The sequence below is a fragment of the Echinops telfairi genome, unplaced genomic scaffold (assembly GCF_000313985.2).
Source record: "Echinops telfairi isolate 266 unplaced genomic scaffold, ASM31398v2 ScPeMD7_7453;HRSCAF=8491, whole genome shotgun sequence".
Taxonomy (NCBI): Eukaryota; Metazoa; Chordata; class Mammalia; order Afrosoricida; family Tenrecidae; genus Echinops; species Echinops telfairi.
In genome coordinates, this window is record NW_022111353.1 from 1,104,128 (window position 1) to 1,119,590 (window position 15,463).

Sequence of the window (15,463 nt, forward strand, 5' to 3'; positions counted from 1 at the left end):
ACCTGTGCCCCAGGCCCAGATCCAGAAAACCTCAGTGTCTCAGAGGGTTGGAGATGGCCACGGAGCCAAGAAAAGTATGTAATCCAAAGAATAATAGACAAAAGGGGACCTACTAGGGGCCAGAACAGGGACAGAACCTCCAAACTGTGACAAATGGGAAGAGGCTCAAACAGACCAGTCGTCAGACAGGAGGACAGTGGTGGTGCTGTGGTTAGATTCAAGCCTCCATACAGAGCTTGCATTACATGCTCTTCAAGTGTCGCTACCCAGTGTCCATCCATGAAGGATCCAGGTTACTCCCAGAGTCCGACAGGTGGAAAGGGCTGGTGTGGCGATTCCTTCTGAAAATCAGCCCATAAAAACCTGCTCACATGGTCTGATGCCAGCTTTTACAGGGCCCCTCATTTGGGGGCCCCCATGGATGAGGGTGGGACCTATTGGGCAACAGCCAACTGACAACAGAGAGACGCGGAGACCTGGAGAAAGGGGGACACATATCCATTTCTGTTCTCTTTCTGCCATGGCAAGTCAGCACAAACAGAATGGTTTGGAACAAGAAGTTCAGTAGTACGAAATGGGCTTGTTGGGCAAAAATGGAGCTGTTGGAGTGCCTTCCAGATGCAAACCTGTGCCTTTGCCTTTGACAATTTCTAAGAAACCCCAATGATGGCAGTGAGTTTGGTGGCGAGGTTGTCCACTTTCTTTGGCCCGTGGTCCCTGTCCCCCATCTTCAAAGCCAGCACCATTGGGTGAGTCCATCTCCTACAGCCATCTCGCTGGTTCTCCCCTTCTGTTTCCCCCTCGACAGGACCCTTGTGATTACATTGGACCCACCTGGATAGGGCAGGATTGTCTGGCCTTGAAGACCAGACCATCTGGTTAACAACCGTGCTTCCAGCTGAAAACGTACATGTCATTTCGCATTGCTGTGCAAGACAACACTTCAGACGCCAGAGATGGGGATGTGCGTGACTTTGTGGAGAAGGGGAGGGACGGGGCACAGTCCACCTTCCATGACATGGGAGTCTGTCTATCACACAGGGGATTGTGATCTCGCCTGCAGTCTTTTGCTCAGGGATCTGGGTGTTTTATGAGCATTGAGTTGGGAGGGCTGCCCCAAGATGAGTGCACCTGTGCTTGTTTGTGCAGGCTTGTTTACCAGGTGTCCTACCTGAGTATCTCCCTAATAAGTATGGGGGAGAAAGGGTGCCTGGAGGGCATACCTCATGAAGCACTGCTCCTCCATAAGGACTTGCTGTTGCCCTGCTGTTCTTCTCATTCATAATAAAACCCATTAAAAGTGTATCTCTCAAAAAATTAATTAAAAAAAAAAAAAGTGTATCTCTCCAGGTTTTCTTTGGGCACATGCATCTGCCTCTAAATAGTATCCCTCCCTGTAGTGCTGTGTGCGAGCATGTAGTATCCGGCATGGCTGTGTGTGTGCATTATGTAAGTGTACCCGTAAGTCTGTGTGCACATGTGGACATCCATGTGTTGGTGATTTGGGCAAGGATGTGTACCACAGGGTGTCTGCTCATCGATGTAGATACCAGGATGTTTACTTACCCACAATCCTCCAAGGCCATCGGATGTATTGAAGGAGAGGTCCTTCCTGAGAGAGGCAGAGGAACAGGGGCAGGGGGGAGGGAGGAGGAGGAGGAGGAAGAAGAAGAAGAGAGGGAGACAGAGAAGGAGGTGTGGGAAAGAGGGAACCCGATGAGCAAAGTATACAGAAGGTGTGCCAGAGATCTGGAGCAAAGAAGTGAGAGGCAGGGCTGGCTTCCCAAAAGGGTTATGGCTCCACTTAGGGTATTCTCTTGCTGTGTGGCTTTGGGCAATTCCAGTTCTTTGAGCCTCTGTGGCTGAAGACTCTTAGCCTGATAACCTCTTGGGCCTGTCCCAAAGGAGGGGAAAGAAAGAAAATAAAAATATACACAGGGAGTTAAAACAGGAGCCAGAGGGGCAAGTCACCTGGAGGCCAGGGAGGTAGTCAGGAAGGGCTGTCCAGGCCAGACCCTGGCTCCTGGAGGCTCCTGGAGGCTGCCCCGGGGATGCCCTCCCCCAAAGCTTCCAGTGCCAGTCCTGAAGTCCCAAAAAGGTAAGGCAGAAAGATGGAGAGGGAGAGAGGTGCTGTGAATGGCAGCCGCACGGCAACACCCAGAGGCCTGCCAAAGCCACATAAGCCAGGACCCGCGTTTCCGGCCCCCAAATGTAGGTGTGCCAGCCACCTGGAATGACTCACACCCTGGCGATGGGCACCGAAGCCAAGAGCCTGCGCGGGCACTCTGCCCACCCACCACCACACAGGGGGAAGCTCAGGCTCTTAGCGGGGCTTTCGGGGGTGGGGGGCACCCTCCCCACACATGGCTGCCTTGGGCCCCTCCTGCTGACCTCTCCGCCTGGAGATCTGGAGTCCCGGGTTCCCCACCTCCCCCAAGCCTTCCCCAGAAGCGGGAGAACCAGATGCGGTGTTACGCAAGGGCCTGGTGTTTACCTCCCGCGGGGCCTCCTCCCTCCCTATAAAGCCTGTTGAGGTGGGGAGATCCGCGAACACCGAGGCCCGGGGAGAAGAGGCGGCAATCGCAGGAGAGGGAGGGGGCAAAGGCGCAAAAAGTTAATGCGGGAGGCGGAGAGAGGGCCATCGAGTCACCCAGCGGCAAGGCCGGGCTGCCATCTGCGCCCTCGGAGGCGGCCGCGGTGGTCGCGCAAGGGGTGGCGCCCCGACACCGGCTCCCCATGGAGGCGCCTGAGCTGGGCCCGGGGCTGGTGGAGCGTCTGGAGCAGCTGGCCACGTGCCCGCTGTGCGGGGGCCCATTCGAGGACCCGGTGCTCCTGGCGTGCGAGCACAGCTTCTGCCGCGCGTGTCTGGCTCGCCGCTGGGGTCCCCCGCCGCCGCCGGGCGCCCAGGAGACGCCCCCCGGCTGCCCGAGCTGCGGCCACCCGTGCCCCCGCCGCAGCCTGAGGTCCAACGTGCGGCTGGCGGTGGAGGTGCGCATCAGCCGCTCGCTGTGCGAGAAGCTGGCCGCGCCGGGCGCCCGCACGGGCCGCCGCCGCGGGGGCCGCATCCCCACCATGGGCTGCCTGGACCCGCACGAAGAGGTGAGCTGGGGTGCACTCCGCGGGGCTGACCTGCAGGTGGCGGGATGGGACCCATGGATGCCCTGGGGAGGGGGGCTATGGCACTTCGGAGCCAAGGCTCTTTGCGAAGCCAAGGGTTGGCGGTAGACAAGCGAAAGTGGAGACACACAGGCAGAGGCTGCCCCTGGGCCTCCAGGTGGAGGGGTTCCGAGGAGTGGATGCGGTCCCCAGGGAAGGGTGCCATGGCTGGGTCTTGTGCCGGAACTGCAGAGAAAGGCTCCCGGAGTGAGCGCTGGGGACCTCGAAGGGACCCTACAGAGACACAGAAACTGAGGGAGGGCCCCCAGGATCACCGCTGGGCCCTTGAAGGAGAGTAAGTAGAGAGGGGTGGTTGAGGCTTAGGAGCAGCTGCAATTGAGGGCAGGTAGGAGGGGGCTGCCCAGGGGGCTGGGGTAGGGGGAGCAGTAGTCCGGGTGCAGCCGGGCCCAGTCCCAAGCGTTGGCTTCAGTTGTTTGTGTTATCCTCTGTCCCTCCCAGGGCCGCGGGCAGGGGCGGTGGTGAGCGAGGGGAGGTGGCCGATCCAGGAGAGCTTCAGGCTCCTGTCTACTTGCAGCCCCAGCCCCCATTCACCACTCCACCTGCACTTCAGTGGGCGGGCGCGCGCCGCGCACACACAGACACACGCCCAAGGTCCCCAGTCCATCAGGTCGTCTGTCAGTCACCCAAACTTACTCCCTTGCAGACCCGCTGGGCATTGGGATTTCCAACTGGCTTCTCCCCAGCAGGCCCAGCTTCCTCCCTTTGAAGCCTTCACCTACCTAATTAGTCTAGGTGTAATTGGCTTAATTGGGCAAATTGTCATACTTCTCGCCCTATCTCCACCAGACTGGCCACTTCCTGTCATCCCCACGGGTCAGCCCTGTTTGTGTGTGTGTGTGTGTCCGTCTGTCCCTCTGTCCAGCAGGGAAGGGGTCCTTGTATTAGAAGTGAAGGTAGAGCTCTCTGCCCTGAGCTGACTCCCAGGAACCTGTTAAGTACACATCCAAGTACACATCCAAGCCCAGCTGCCTACCTGGTCTGGGGACAGACAAAGCAGAGCTAATAAACGCTGCTGAGCTTTGATGGCAGCAGGGGAAGCAGCATTATTATAAGGCTTTCATACGCCAGCTATTGGGCCAGCTTGGGCTTTGGGCCTTGGGCGTGTGCTTGGCGTGTGTGCTGGGGGAGGCAGAGGGCTCTCTGGCTGGAATAAAGTCAGGAAGGTGGAGAAGGGGGAGGGACTAAGGACCCAGCTGCTTGCAGGAACTCAGGCAGGAGGCAGCCTCATGAGAATGGGGAAAAGGGTAGGGAGAAGGTGACAACGGAGGTGGAGTCAGGAAGAGAAAGGTCATGAGAGGAGGGCAGACTGAGTTGGAGTGAGGGGGCACCACTGGGATAGAGGTGAGATCAGGCTGAGAAGGGGGGGGCAGGGGCAGCACCCACTCCCACCTAGAGAGGGGCTGGGGCAGGGACAGTCCCCCTCCTCCCCACAGTACAAAGCCCAGGACTCACTTGCGTTTCCTTTCTTTTGCCAGGATGTCAGGAAGACCTGGATCCGGTGAGTGCTTCTTCTAGTTCCTTCCTTCTCACTACCCACCACCACAGCCCCCACCTCCCCACTGGGTCCCTATGCACACACCTCTGCCCCATGGGGGTGGGGTACCATAAGGCAGAGGGTGTCTACTGATTTCCTGGCCTCCTCCTTTCCTCCTTCAGATTGGAAGCCCCAGGACCCAAATGCCCTAACTCAGAGGATGACCTCCCTGAGGATTACCCTGTGGTCAAAAACATGCTTCACAGACTGACTGGTAAGAAGCAGAAGGGAGGGAACCAACCAAAGGTGTGTGTGTGTGGGGGGGGGGGGGGGGGGGGTAGGGTTTCTCTCTTCTCTCCCCTGGGAAGGACAAGTCCCTTTTGATGTCTGTCCCCGATTCCTCATCTCCCAAGAATGTTTACTCCTCACTTGTACGGACAGCAGACCTATGGAGAGCAGCTGCTTCCCAGGCAACTCTGCCCCATTCCCTCTCCTCAGCCCTCTCCAGAGAGATCCCAAGGACCCCTACGCAGGCCTGCCTGCCTGCCTGGACTCTCCACCTTCTCTGCAGATGTCCAGAGGTCCTCCTGCACTGACTCCAGGGGCGTTTCCTTCTGGCCTATAGAATAGGTCTGTCCACCCTCCCTGTTCTCCAGGCTGAGTGGGCTGGTTTCTCTGGATACCTTAGCTCTCTCTCTGTGCCCCTCCCGGCTGTCACCTGTGGTTCAGGTATCAGTCTCTGCAGGTGCACCTTCCCACCCAGCTGACCCAGCTCCCAAAGAACACCACACCCCATTCCAGCCACCTCTGCTTAGGTATCTGTCCCACCCCATCCCAGCAGTCAAGATCAGCCTCCCTCTCCTTCCTCTGCCTTCCTCTCATCTCTGAGCTGTGTCCTGGTCAGAGCTAGCAAGGCTGGCCCCCAGCCCGTTGTACAGAGGGCTCAGGGTGGTCTGGCTCAGCCCTGACCTGCAAAATGCCACCTGCAGCTGTTGGGAACCACTGGTACCCTGATTTCCTGGTAAGAGTTCTATACCCTCCGACTCGGGTCACCTGTCGTCCCCTCTCCAGCCGACCTGACCCTGGATCCCCGCACAGCGCACCGCCGCCTCCTCGTATCCTCCGACGGCCGAAGCGTTCGCCTGGCCCCGCCCGGTACACCAGCACCCCCGGACAGCCCCTCTCGCTTCGACCAGCTCCCGGCGGTGCTAGGCGCCCAGAGCTTCGGTGCCGGCCGCCACTGCTGGGAGGTGGAGACGGCGGAGCCAGCGTCCTGCGGGAACTCCTCCGGGGAGGACGAGGGCGACGCTGAGAGCTGCTACGCCCTGGGCGCCGCGGGCGAGTCCGTGCGGCGCAAGGGCCGCGTGGGGCTGTGCCCCGCGGGAGCCGTGTGGGCTGTGGAGGGCCGCGGGGGTCGCCTGTGGGCCCTCACCACCCCAGAGCCCACCCCGCTGGGGGGCGCGGGACCCCCGCCGCGGCGCATCCGTGTGGATTTGGACTGGGAGCGCGGCCGTGTGGCCTTCTATGACGGCCGCTCGCTGGACCTGCTCTACGCCTTCCAGGCACCGGGGCCTCTGGGGGAGCGGGTCTTCCCGCTGCTCTGCACCCGAGACCCCCGTGCCCCTCTCCGCATCGTGCCCGCCGAAGGCTGAACGTCCCCCACCCACCCATGCTGCGTCAGCGTGGGCATGGAAAGCCCAGGGCGTTCCAAGGACTGCGTCTGCCCGCCAGCTGGTGGACCCTCGCAATGCCCCCACAAAGACCTCAGCTGGTCCCCAGGTTCCCACCCATACCCAAAGCCTAATCCAGTCCCACACCCCTCTTGGGACATTACCCCACTTCCTCCTCCCCAACTGACCTCTCCATTTCTTACAAGATTTCCAGCCCTGCCCTATCAGTATTGATAAACGACCCGTGTTTACACAGGTGCCCTTGAGGTCAGATACCAGGGGCTTCAAGAAGTCCTTGGGAAATGGTAGTGACTTTACTCCATTTCCACGAACTGTTTAAACCACGCTCATTTATCTCCTACCAAGGCACAGTACTGGCCTTCACCAGTTCGGGCTTCCTTCGAAGCTTCTCTTAAGCCAAGAGGCGCCTCCCCAAAGCCAGGACACCTCCGAGAAGCTTAATCGCTTCTTTCTTTCTGGTGGGCCAGTTCTACATCCATTAACCGGCTTCCTGTGCTCATAGCTTTTCTCCCCCATAAAGTTTCAAGACTTCCCGCTTCACATGCTCACACAGTAGACCTGATGGTGCTACCTTCCCTCCCTTCCCCCTGGGAACAGCCCGGACCCAAGGGCTAACTTGTGTATAGAGGCCCACATCTTGGCCATGTGGATAAACGGGCCCGTATTTAACACGTTTTGTGATGTTGGGTTATTTATTTTGTGCATCTGTGGCGAGAGGAAATAAATGCTATTATCAGTGGTGGTATGGGTTTGATTGATCTTTGAAACCGTGCTTGGGAAGTGATACCCAGACCCCATATGGAAGAAGAAAGGGTGTGAGGGGCGCATCCCAATCTCTCTACCTGCTCCCTTCCTATTGCTCCCCTAAGAATCCAGCCTTCTGGGATTAGGTCTCATCCAGCTGAGACACTGGCACACCAAAGGCTGAGGAGACAGTGGGCTTTGCACAACCAGTCAGGGAGCTAGCTTCCCCAGGAATCCCAGACCTGCTGAGAAGGGGCACAGAGGGCACCCTATTTCTTGTTCAGGTTTTCCATCGGAGGCAAGCCTGGCAAAGGGCTCTCTCATGCCTCTAAATAGCCTGAGGGAGTGAGAGGGGTGGGGGCAGGGCTCCCGAGACCTCACAGGACTAGGAGTCAGGATTGCATACATAGTTAATGGAAGAACTTCTACACCAGGACCTGTGAGCATAACTAGGACCAGGCTGCTGGGAATCTGACCGGAACCCTAGCAGTGGAAGTTGGGGCTGTTGAAACCCAATATAAGTGTTTGGGGCTCAAGTAGCACGTGCAGGGGGCTGAGCTAACTGATCCCAGGGCTGATTGGGTCCTTTGGCAGTGAGAACAAAGGAGAAGGATCAGGCCAGGACCCTTCCAGGGGAGGGGCTGGGTCTCAGGAAGGACATGAGGGTCAGAGGAATCCAGAAACCTGAGTTCTGAGAAAGCAGCGTCGGAATTCCAGGAGCTCTGGCCCCTCTCCTCTCCTTCTCTCTAGCAGGCAGAGGACAGGGGAAGAAGGGGCCTAGAGAAGGGATTAAACCATGGGTCTAGCCCCCAAGTAGCCACATGGATACACTCAGGGCCAGACAGACACCAGAATGGAAGGGGAGAGAGGAATTTAGTGCTGCATTGGCCCTGGAGGGGGCTGGGAGGGGTCCGGTGGCTGGGGAGGGGTGTTGGGGGTCTGGTCCTGGGATGTACGACTTCGTCCTTTGCGGTGGCCCCGGACACAGTGTGCATGACCACAGCCTTCCTCGTCCTCCTCATCACTCTCTGTGGAGCTTTCACCAAAGGCCCGAGGTTTCTCATAAATACAGCAGCCTGGATTTGGAAGCAGAGGGCGGAGCCCAGTTACAAAGAATGAACAAGGTGCAGAGTCAGCTCCATTCCCACTCCGTGTCAGTGAAAATCCCTGTGGTGACCACTGCTTCCTCCTACCTCCCAGGATCTCGTTTCCCTAGGCCTCCCTCTCCGGCTCAGGGCCCCAGCCCTCATGTCCTGGGCTCACCCATTAGTTAGAGTGCAGGAAATCCAAAGTCCCACGTCTCCAGTATTTCCCTCCAAGCCTAGCAACACCCGTCCTCGAGCTCTCCCTGCCTCTTTCCCTCTAACAAACCCCTCTCTGTCTCATGCCTGAAGTCTTGGTGGTGCAGTAGTCAAGGGTTGGACTGCGAACTGCAAGGTCAGCAGTTCAAAGTCCCAGCTGTTCCACAGGAGAAAGACCGAGGTGTCTGCTCCAAAGCAGAGTTATAATCTAAGATCCCCCACCCCCCCACCCCACCCCGGGGCAGTCTCACAAGGTCACAGTGAATGGAAACCCACCAATGGCAGGGGGTGGGTTCTAACACTGAGGAGCCACCAAGGTAGGGACAGGATGGTGAGCACCTGGGAGCTCCAGGGGCTCAGTGGCTATAAGGTAGATTTGCAGAGGGGGCTGGGCCTCCCAACGATCCCACGCACCAATGATTAACTCACATTTGGATGAGCGGCGGCCCATGTGCTCATTGTCCACGGTGTCACTGGTCCATTCCACCTTTTTCTCTGGCTTCCGTTTCCGAAGTTTGATGGTGAGGCTCCGGTTCTCCTGGAAGGTTCAGAGGGACGGGCATACCTATCAACTCCACTCCTACTGGCCATTCCCTCTCCTTCAGGGGGCAGCTTTTCTAGGCCACCCCCCAGCTCGATCAGAACCATAACATAGCACTAGAGGAGCTGGGTGCTAGGAAAAGCTAACATGGAGCAGGTCTTTGGCCTCAGAGAATCCCCTGAGGAATAGTAAAACATTATTTCTTGTTCTTAACTTCTGATAATGTACAACGAAGACATAATTCCTAACCTAGGGGAACTCCCAGCATATCTTCTTATTTTTAACCCAACATATCTTCTAAAGGAAATACAATCCTCCCTGTATCTCTGTCTTCACTGGGTGGTATTCATGTATAAAAATTATCTTCTTTCTCCAGTATCTATGTTTTGAACTCCTTTTATCTCAACCCTAATAGCTGCGCACACACACACCCCCCATTATAGCCACCCTCTATTCTCACTCCTTTAATCCTCAAATTCAGAACTTCCCATTCCTTCGCCATCTATTCTCTAGCATCCTAGCTACTCTGGTAACTACTGTTTGAACTGTCCTGAACCCACAGATTATTAAACCAAATGCAACCTCCTTTTGAAAGCCACTTGATCTGTTTTTTTGCAAAAATGCTACTCATCTCCATCTCACTTCTCTCCTCCTGGTTTCTCAAGGCACAATCTATCTCCTATTCCTTGTGTCTCAATCCCTCCACCGCCCCCTTTACAAACATCAATTTAAAAATACTAAGCCTGCACTACTTTTTTGTGGAATTACCTCCAACAGGGCTTTTCTCACACCGCTCTCCAGCACCCTGCCCTGCCCTGCCCTTACCCCCAATTTCTCTTTTGGTCCACTCCTTAGTTAAACCACCAGCCTCGGCCCTATAGCCGCATCATCCTAACTCTAAGCCATTACATGTCTCTTCACCAGGATCCAGCACTATCCCAATACCTTGCGATTCTCCAAACCCCAGCTATTCAACTCCACTTCTCCCATATCCCCAGGTCCAGTCGCTGAAGCAACTCTCTAATGGCCCATGCCCTCCCTCCCGTTATCTCCCAGACACCCAAACAGCACCCACCCACCCCCAGCCTTTCTCACGGGCTCAGTTGTCACGGTAACCGTTGTCTCGGTGACGGTCTCACTCAACCCAGCCCCTGCCTCGGCCATGGCTAAGGCAGAGGAGCAGCGGGTGGAGGGGATGAAGGAGGATGAGACACCCTGCCCTTTTTCTGTGTGTCTGAGATCTCAGCGAACGGGTATCGCACTCGGAGGAGTAGCCAGTACCCTCCGCTTTCTTTCGGCCCCCCCTCCTCCGGGGCCTAGGCTTCCCCACCCCAGGGTATAACCTGTCCAACCCCACTTCCTGTTCTCCTCTTCCGGGTGTGACCACTCCTGTAGTCCTTCATTTCCCTACTCCCTCCCCCAAATGCGCCGGACGCAGGCGTCGCCGGACTAGTTCCTCCTTCCTGCGCCGGCGCCGAGAGACGAACTAGCTATTCGGGGGTAGGAACGTCACTGCGCATGTGTGGAATGCACGGGGAGGGCAGGTTAGAGCGGTCCACAGGGGCTGGGCAGTATGCGCACGCGCACCAGGTAGGGGGCGGGGCGTGGCTAGCTACAGGAGTTGGCACCTTCCTGGCATAGCGGATCTCTCGCAATGGGTGGCTGGCCCCAGGATTGAGATCATCTGTAACTGAGCTCCAGTACTTTCTCCCTGGGGTTGGAGTCGGGTGGAGTGTGCGTTTACAGGAGTTTACAGCCTCATTGTTCAAGCAAGGGGTTTTGTGGCTCTGCACACTATCACCTAGCACCGTAAAGGCCCGTACTCTTGGGAATCCGGGGCCTGGGACCTCAGTGCATTTGAAAACACACTCACCTGGGTTTCAGATGGGCCTTACAACGCCCCGTACCGTATCTGTGCAGGCAGGTCACTTCATGCACCTTCAGCTGGGCTTTCTCCAGTTGCTCTGCTAGGCCCTGAGCATGAGAAGTGCACAAAGCGTTGCCATTTGAGTAGTTAAGGCAGACACTTAAGCATAAGACCTTAGGTACTTTTGCTTTTGCTCGTCCTTGAAGTGGAGATAAGTAAGACCAAGTGGAGAAACCACTTGTCCATCAGTTTATCACATGTGGTGGCTGGTATGTTGCTGTGATGCTGGGAGCTATGCCAATATTTCAAATGGGAACAGAGCAGGGTTTTCCATAACCCCTCTAGTTGGCTAGAGAAAATCTTATAAATAGCAACTGAACAAAGTCTGCTTATAGTGCAGGAAGCTGAATGGCTCACATTTACATTGCTCATGGGTTATTTGCAGCTGTGTCTTCTCATGCTGCGAAGGTCCTGAAAGTTTTACTCCATGTGTGTCATTAAAGTTGATTGAAGTAGTCAACTTTAATGACACACACGGAGTAAAGCTTTCAGGAGAAGAAACGGCTGCAATTAAACCATTACTAATGCAAATACAGAATATACAAAGTATGAAACCAGCAAAGTTGGTAGTTTAAAAAGATGAAATACCTAAAGATCAATATTTTAGGCATTAGAAAGCTGAAATGGACAGTATTGGCCATTTTTAATAATCACATGGCTTACTAAGCCTTGTATGAAAAGGAATTGCATCATATGTATCATCAAAAAGAATTTCAAGCTTTATCCTGAAAAACAACAATAGTCAGTGATTGGATAATATCCATATGCTCACAAAGACCAATTAGTACTACTTCTTACTTCCTTAGTCTGGGTAGACTAGAGAAACAAATCCAGGGAGACTCATATGTGTGTAAGAGAGAACTTTACATCAAAGAGCAATTGTACATTAAGAAAACATCCCGGCCCAATCCAGATCAAGGCCATAAGTTCAATATTAGCCCATATGCCTGATACCAGTCTGTAAATTCCTCTTCAGACTCATGCAACACAGGCAATGACGCCATGCAGGCAGATCACAGAACAGTAGGTGGAAAGTCTTGTGAATCCAGTGGCGATAGAAGCATCTTAGTGCTGCCATTGGTCTCCACGTGGCTCCTCCAACTGGCTGCCATCAGCATAGCTCCATGTGTCTTGTTAACAGGAATGTCTCACAGGCAGACGAAGCAGAGTGTGTGTCCTGCCTCCAGCAAGCTATTTATCTCCATGGTGCCTCCAAATGAGGTCATCAAGCTGTGACTTGATTGACAGGCTAAACTCCACCCCTTCACTCTTAATAGTTTCAAGTTGGTACCAGATGATGTAACTTCCACATCCATCAACTACTAATGCCAAAGAGAAATAGAATTTTTTTTAGAATATTTTTTTCTTGTCAAGCACATTTGTACACATGTTGCCATCATTTTCAAAACATTTTCTTTCTACCTGAGCCCTTGGTATCAGCTCATTTTCCCCTCCCCCTCCCAAATCCTTCACCCACTTTTCTGTTGTCTGTCCCTGAGGGAAGGGGTTATATGTACATCATTGTGGTCGGTTCCTCTTTTCTCCCCCTTACCCTCCTGGTATCGCTACTCTCATTGTTGGTCCTGAGGGGTTTATCTGTTCTGGATTCCCTGTGTTTCCAGCTCTTATCTGGACCCATGTACAAGCTTTGATCTAGCCGGATTTGGATTTGTAAGGTAGAATTGGGGTCATGATAGTGGGGGAGGGAGGGAGGAAGCATTAAAGAACTAGAGGAAAGTTGTATATTTAATCAGTGCTATACTGCACGCTGACTGGCTCGTCTCTTCCTTATGACCCTTCTGTAAGGTGATGTCCAATTGTCTATAGGTGTGCTTTGTGTCTCCATTCTGCACTCCCCGTCATTCACATTGCTTTGATTTTTTTGTTCTGGGTCGTTGATGCCTGATACCTGATCCCATCGACACTACAGGCTGGTGTGCTTCTTCCATGTGGACTTTGTTGCTTCTCAGATAGATGGCCGCTTGTTTATCTTCAAGACTTTAAGATGCCAGATGCCTTATTTTTTGATAGCTGGGCACCATCAGCTTTCTTCACCACATTTGCTAATGCACCCAGTTTGTCTTCAGCGATCATGTCGGGAAGGTGAGCATCATGGAATGCCAGGTTAATAGAACAAAGTGTTCTTGTGCTGAGGGGGTACTTGAGTAGAGGCCCAATGTCTGTCTGCTACCTTAATACTAACATATAAATATATGGACATAGATCTATTTCCCTATAGTTATATGTAAATATATTTACATATGTACATCTGTATTGAGACCTCTATAAATGTCCTTTGCCTCCTAGTTCTTTCCTCTATTGAAACAGAATATTTTTCCCACCATCTGCATCATATAATTAATTAAACATATGATTGATTGGAAAAAGTCATGGAAAAAGCACTGCTGGATGAAGTTTTGTAATACACATTTTTCCCTCTAGACAAGCATCAAGCAACTCACTCTGAGTTAGTGCACCCAATGGTGTCACCTTGGAAGGTTATCTCTGGTCACAGTGAATTTTTTCATAAAAGCAGTTCACTCAAACCTCACTTTTTGTGGTGGCCAATTTAAGAGAGCAATGTGCGGCTGTGAAATTTTGTTTCCTGCTTGGGTAAAATGCCACAGAAACTGTTATGATGTTGAACAAGTTTGCAAAGACAGTGCTATGGGGAAAAACCTCAAGTACACAAGTGGTTTTTTTGTTCCAAAAAAGGTGAAATGTCAATTGATGACAAACCTCAATCTGGACGTGTCAACTTCCTGATGGACAAAAATGTTGACAAAATTCGGGTACTTGTGAACCAAGCCACACTCTTTATGCCCTTGGGGGAATTTTTCTACTTTTCTAGAGGGAATGGTCCACTAAAAAAAAGATAAGACATCAAAACCATTCCTTGATATATAAGAACCATTTCAGGACCATTTGGAAGAAGCATGCCCAAGATCTCCGAAACTTGATGCAGCAGAGCCCAGGGCCCAGAGCAGCCTCAGGGCTATCGAGTGCCTTCTCACCTGGCCAAGACCCTGGAATGAATGGTGCGACAGAATGAGAGGTGGACGGGCTTCCTGGCCCGTGGAAACAAAGGCCGAGAGACCCTGTGGCTGAGACAGGCTGGAGACTTGCCTGCGGAGCGGTGTTGCTGGGGACCAAGGGCTGTCTCCTCACTGCTTGGGGATCTTGACTGGTGATAACCTATTAACTTACTCAGTAAGCCTCCTCCATTCTGGGGATTGTCCGTGAGTTCTGTGTGGTCGGGCATTGGATTATCAAGAAGTAGAGTGCGGTGGGAGGAATGGTTGGTATCAGAACAAGATAAAGGAGGAGGGAGGGTGAAGGGATGTCTGACTCCTGCCTCGTGGCAATGGGGACTCCAGAGGAGGCCAGATATGTCTACCTCCATTGCTGCTCACCACAGGGATGATAAAGAAGCTCAATATCATATGTCAGAATAAGGCCAGGGGCTAAGTGTGGAATTGATTTGATCATCAATCGCTCATATGCAAGTTGAAGAAAATCTTAAAGTCCATAAAAGCCAATATATGACCTGGAGTATATTCTGCTTGAACTTGCAGACTACCTCAAGAATAGATATTGAACATTAATGCTATCAAGGACAACCTACACGAAGAAAGCAAAAGACCACCCAAAAGACAGGCAAACGGGAAAAGAGTGAGTATCAGGAGAGACTGAAGCAGGACGTGGGGGGAAATGAGGAAGTGAAAGAGCTAAATAGGTTTTAAACAGTGACTCCAAACACCAGAGTATTATAGTGAAATGTGCCAAGACCTGGATTTAGAAAACCAAGAGGGAAGAACGTGCTCAGTATTTCTCAAGCCAAGATAAATGAATTTATACTTTGACTTGCAATACTGAAGGATTCGAAGAGCAAAATGTTGAGCAACCCAGGAAGCATCAAAGGATGGACCCTGTACCAAAAATAACTGATCAATGTTCTACCACTTCAGGGGGCCACATGATCAAGAACTGTTAATACGGAAGAAATCCAAATTGCATTGAAAGCCATTCGCAAGAAAACAAGGCTCCAGGAATTGACTGAAACCAATGGACATGTTTTAACCAGTTAATGGAAAGTTAGAAAGAAGGCAGCTACCTCGCCAACCAAATGGAAGAGATCTGTATTTGCTCCAAAGAAAGGTAATGTTCATTATCACACATAAGTAAAGAGCATGGAGACAAAAGGGAATTCCACAACACAATTGTGCTCTAGCAGAACCTGGATACCTGGACAAGCAGTCATTGGAACAGAGCAAGGGGATTCTCAATGTTTTAAAATCAGGAAAGGTGCATCAGGGTGGTATCCTTTCACTATCCTTATTCAATTGGTACTGCAAATACCAATTATAGGAAGTCTGATTATAGGAAGAAAGTGGCATTAAGATTAGAGGAAGACTTATTAATCACATGTATTATGGAGATAACACCTGGCTTGCTGTAAACAAAGAGGTGTAGTATGAAATATAAAAAAAAAATAATTGACGCTGTGGGAGGGTGAGGGGCCGGACCCCACCCGCTGATACTCCTACGAGTTCAGTAATACTACTTCTGGGTTCAGTAATGCACAATTGTACGGTTGAGATATATAAG

General features: G+C 52.8%; 2 protein-coding genes across 4 annotated transcripts; one reads left to right on the top strand and one right to left on the bottom strand.

Moving 5' to 3' along the window:
• The first annotated feature begins 2,721 nt into the window (after positions 1–2,721).
• Positions 2,722–7,081, top strand: RNF39 (ring finger protein 39). Of its 2 annotated transcripts, XM_045298721.1 has the most exons (5): positions 2,737–3,099; positions 4,653–4,675; positions 4,834–4,925; positions 5,723–6,015; positions 6,214–7,081. In XM_045298721.1, the coding sequence occupies exons 1-5, from the start codon at positions 2,737–2,739 to the stop codon at positions 6,301–6,303; spliced, it is 861 nt and encodes a 286-aa protein (XP_045154656.1). In that variant the 3' UTR covers positions 6,304–7,081. The 2 variants fall into 2 exon arrangements, with proteins under 2 accessions (XP_004717353.1, XP_045154656.1); XM_004717296.2 differs by having other exon boundaries at positions 2,722–3,099; positions 5,723–7,081.
• Positions 7,007–10,387, bottom strand: PPP1R11 (protein phosphatase 1 regulatory inhibitor subunit 11). 2 transcript variants are annotated; one of them, XM_004717297.2, is made up of 3 exons: positions 10,024–10,387; positions 8,817–8,925; positions 7,007–8,162 (listed from the first exon to the last, which is right to left on the bottom strand). In XM_004717297.2, the coding sequence occupies exons 1-3, from the start codon at positions 10,090–10,092 to the stop codon at positions 7,960–7,962; spliced, it is 381 nt and encodes a 126-aa protein (XP_004717354.1). In that variant the 5' UTR covers positions 10,093–10,387; the 3' UTR covers positions 7,007–7,959. The 2 variants fall into 2 exon arrangements, with proteins under 2 accessions (XP_004717354.1, XP_045154657.1); XM_045298722.1 differs by lacking the exon at positions 10,024–10,387 and adding an exon at positions 9,874–9,951.
• Positions 10,388–15,463: the final 5,076 nt, after the last annotated feature.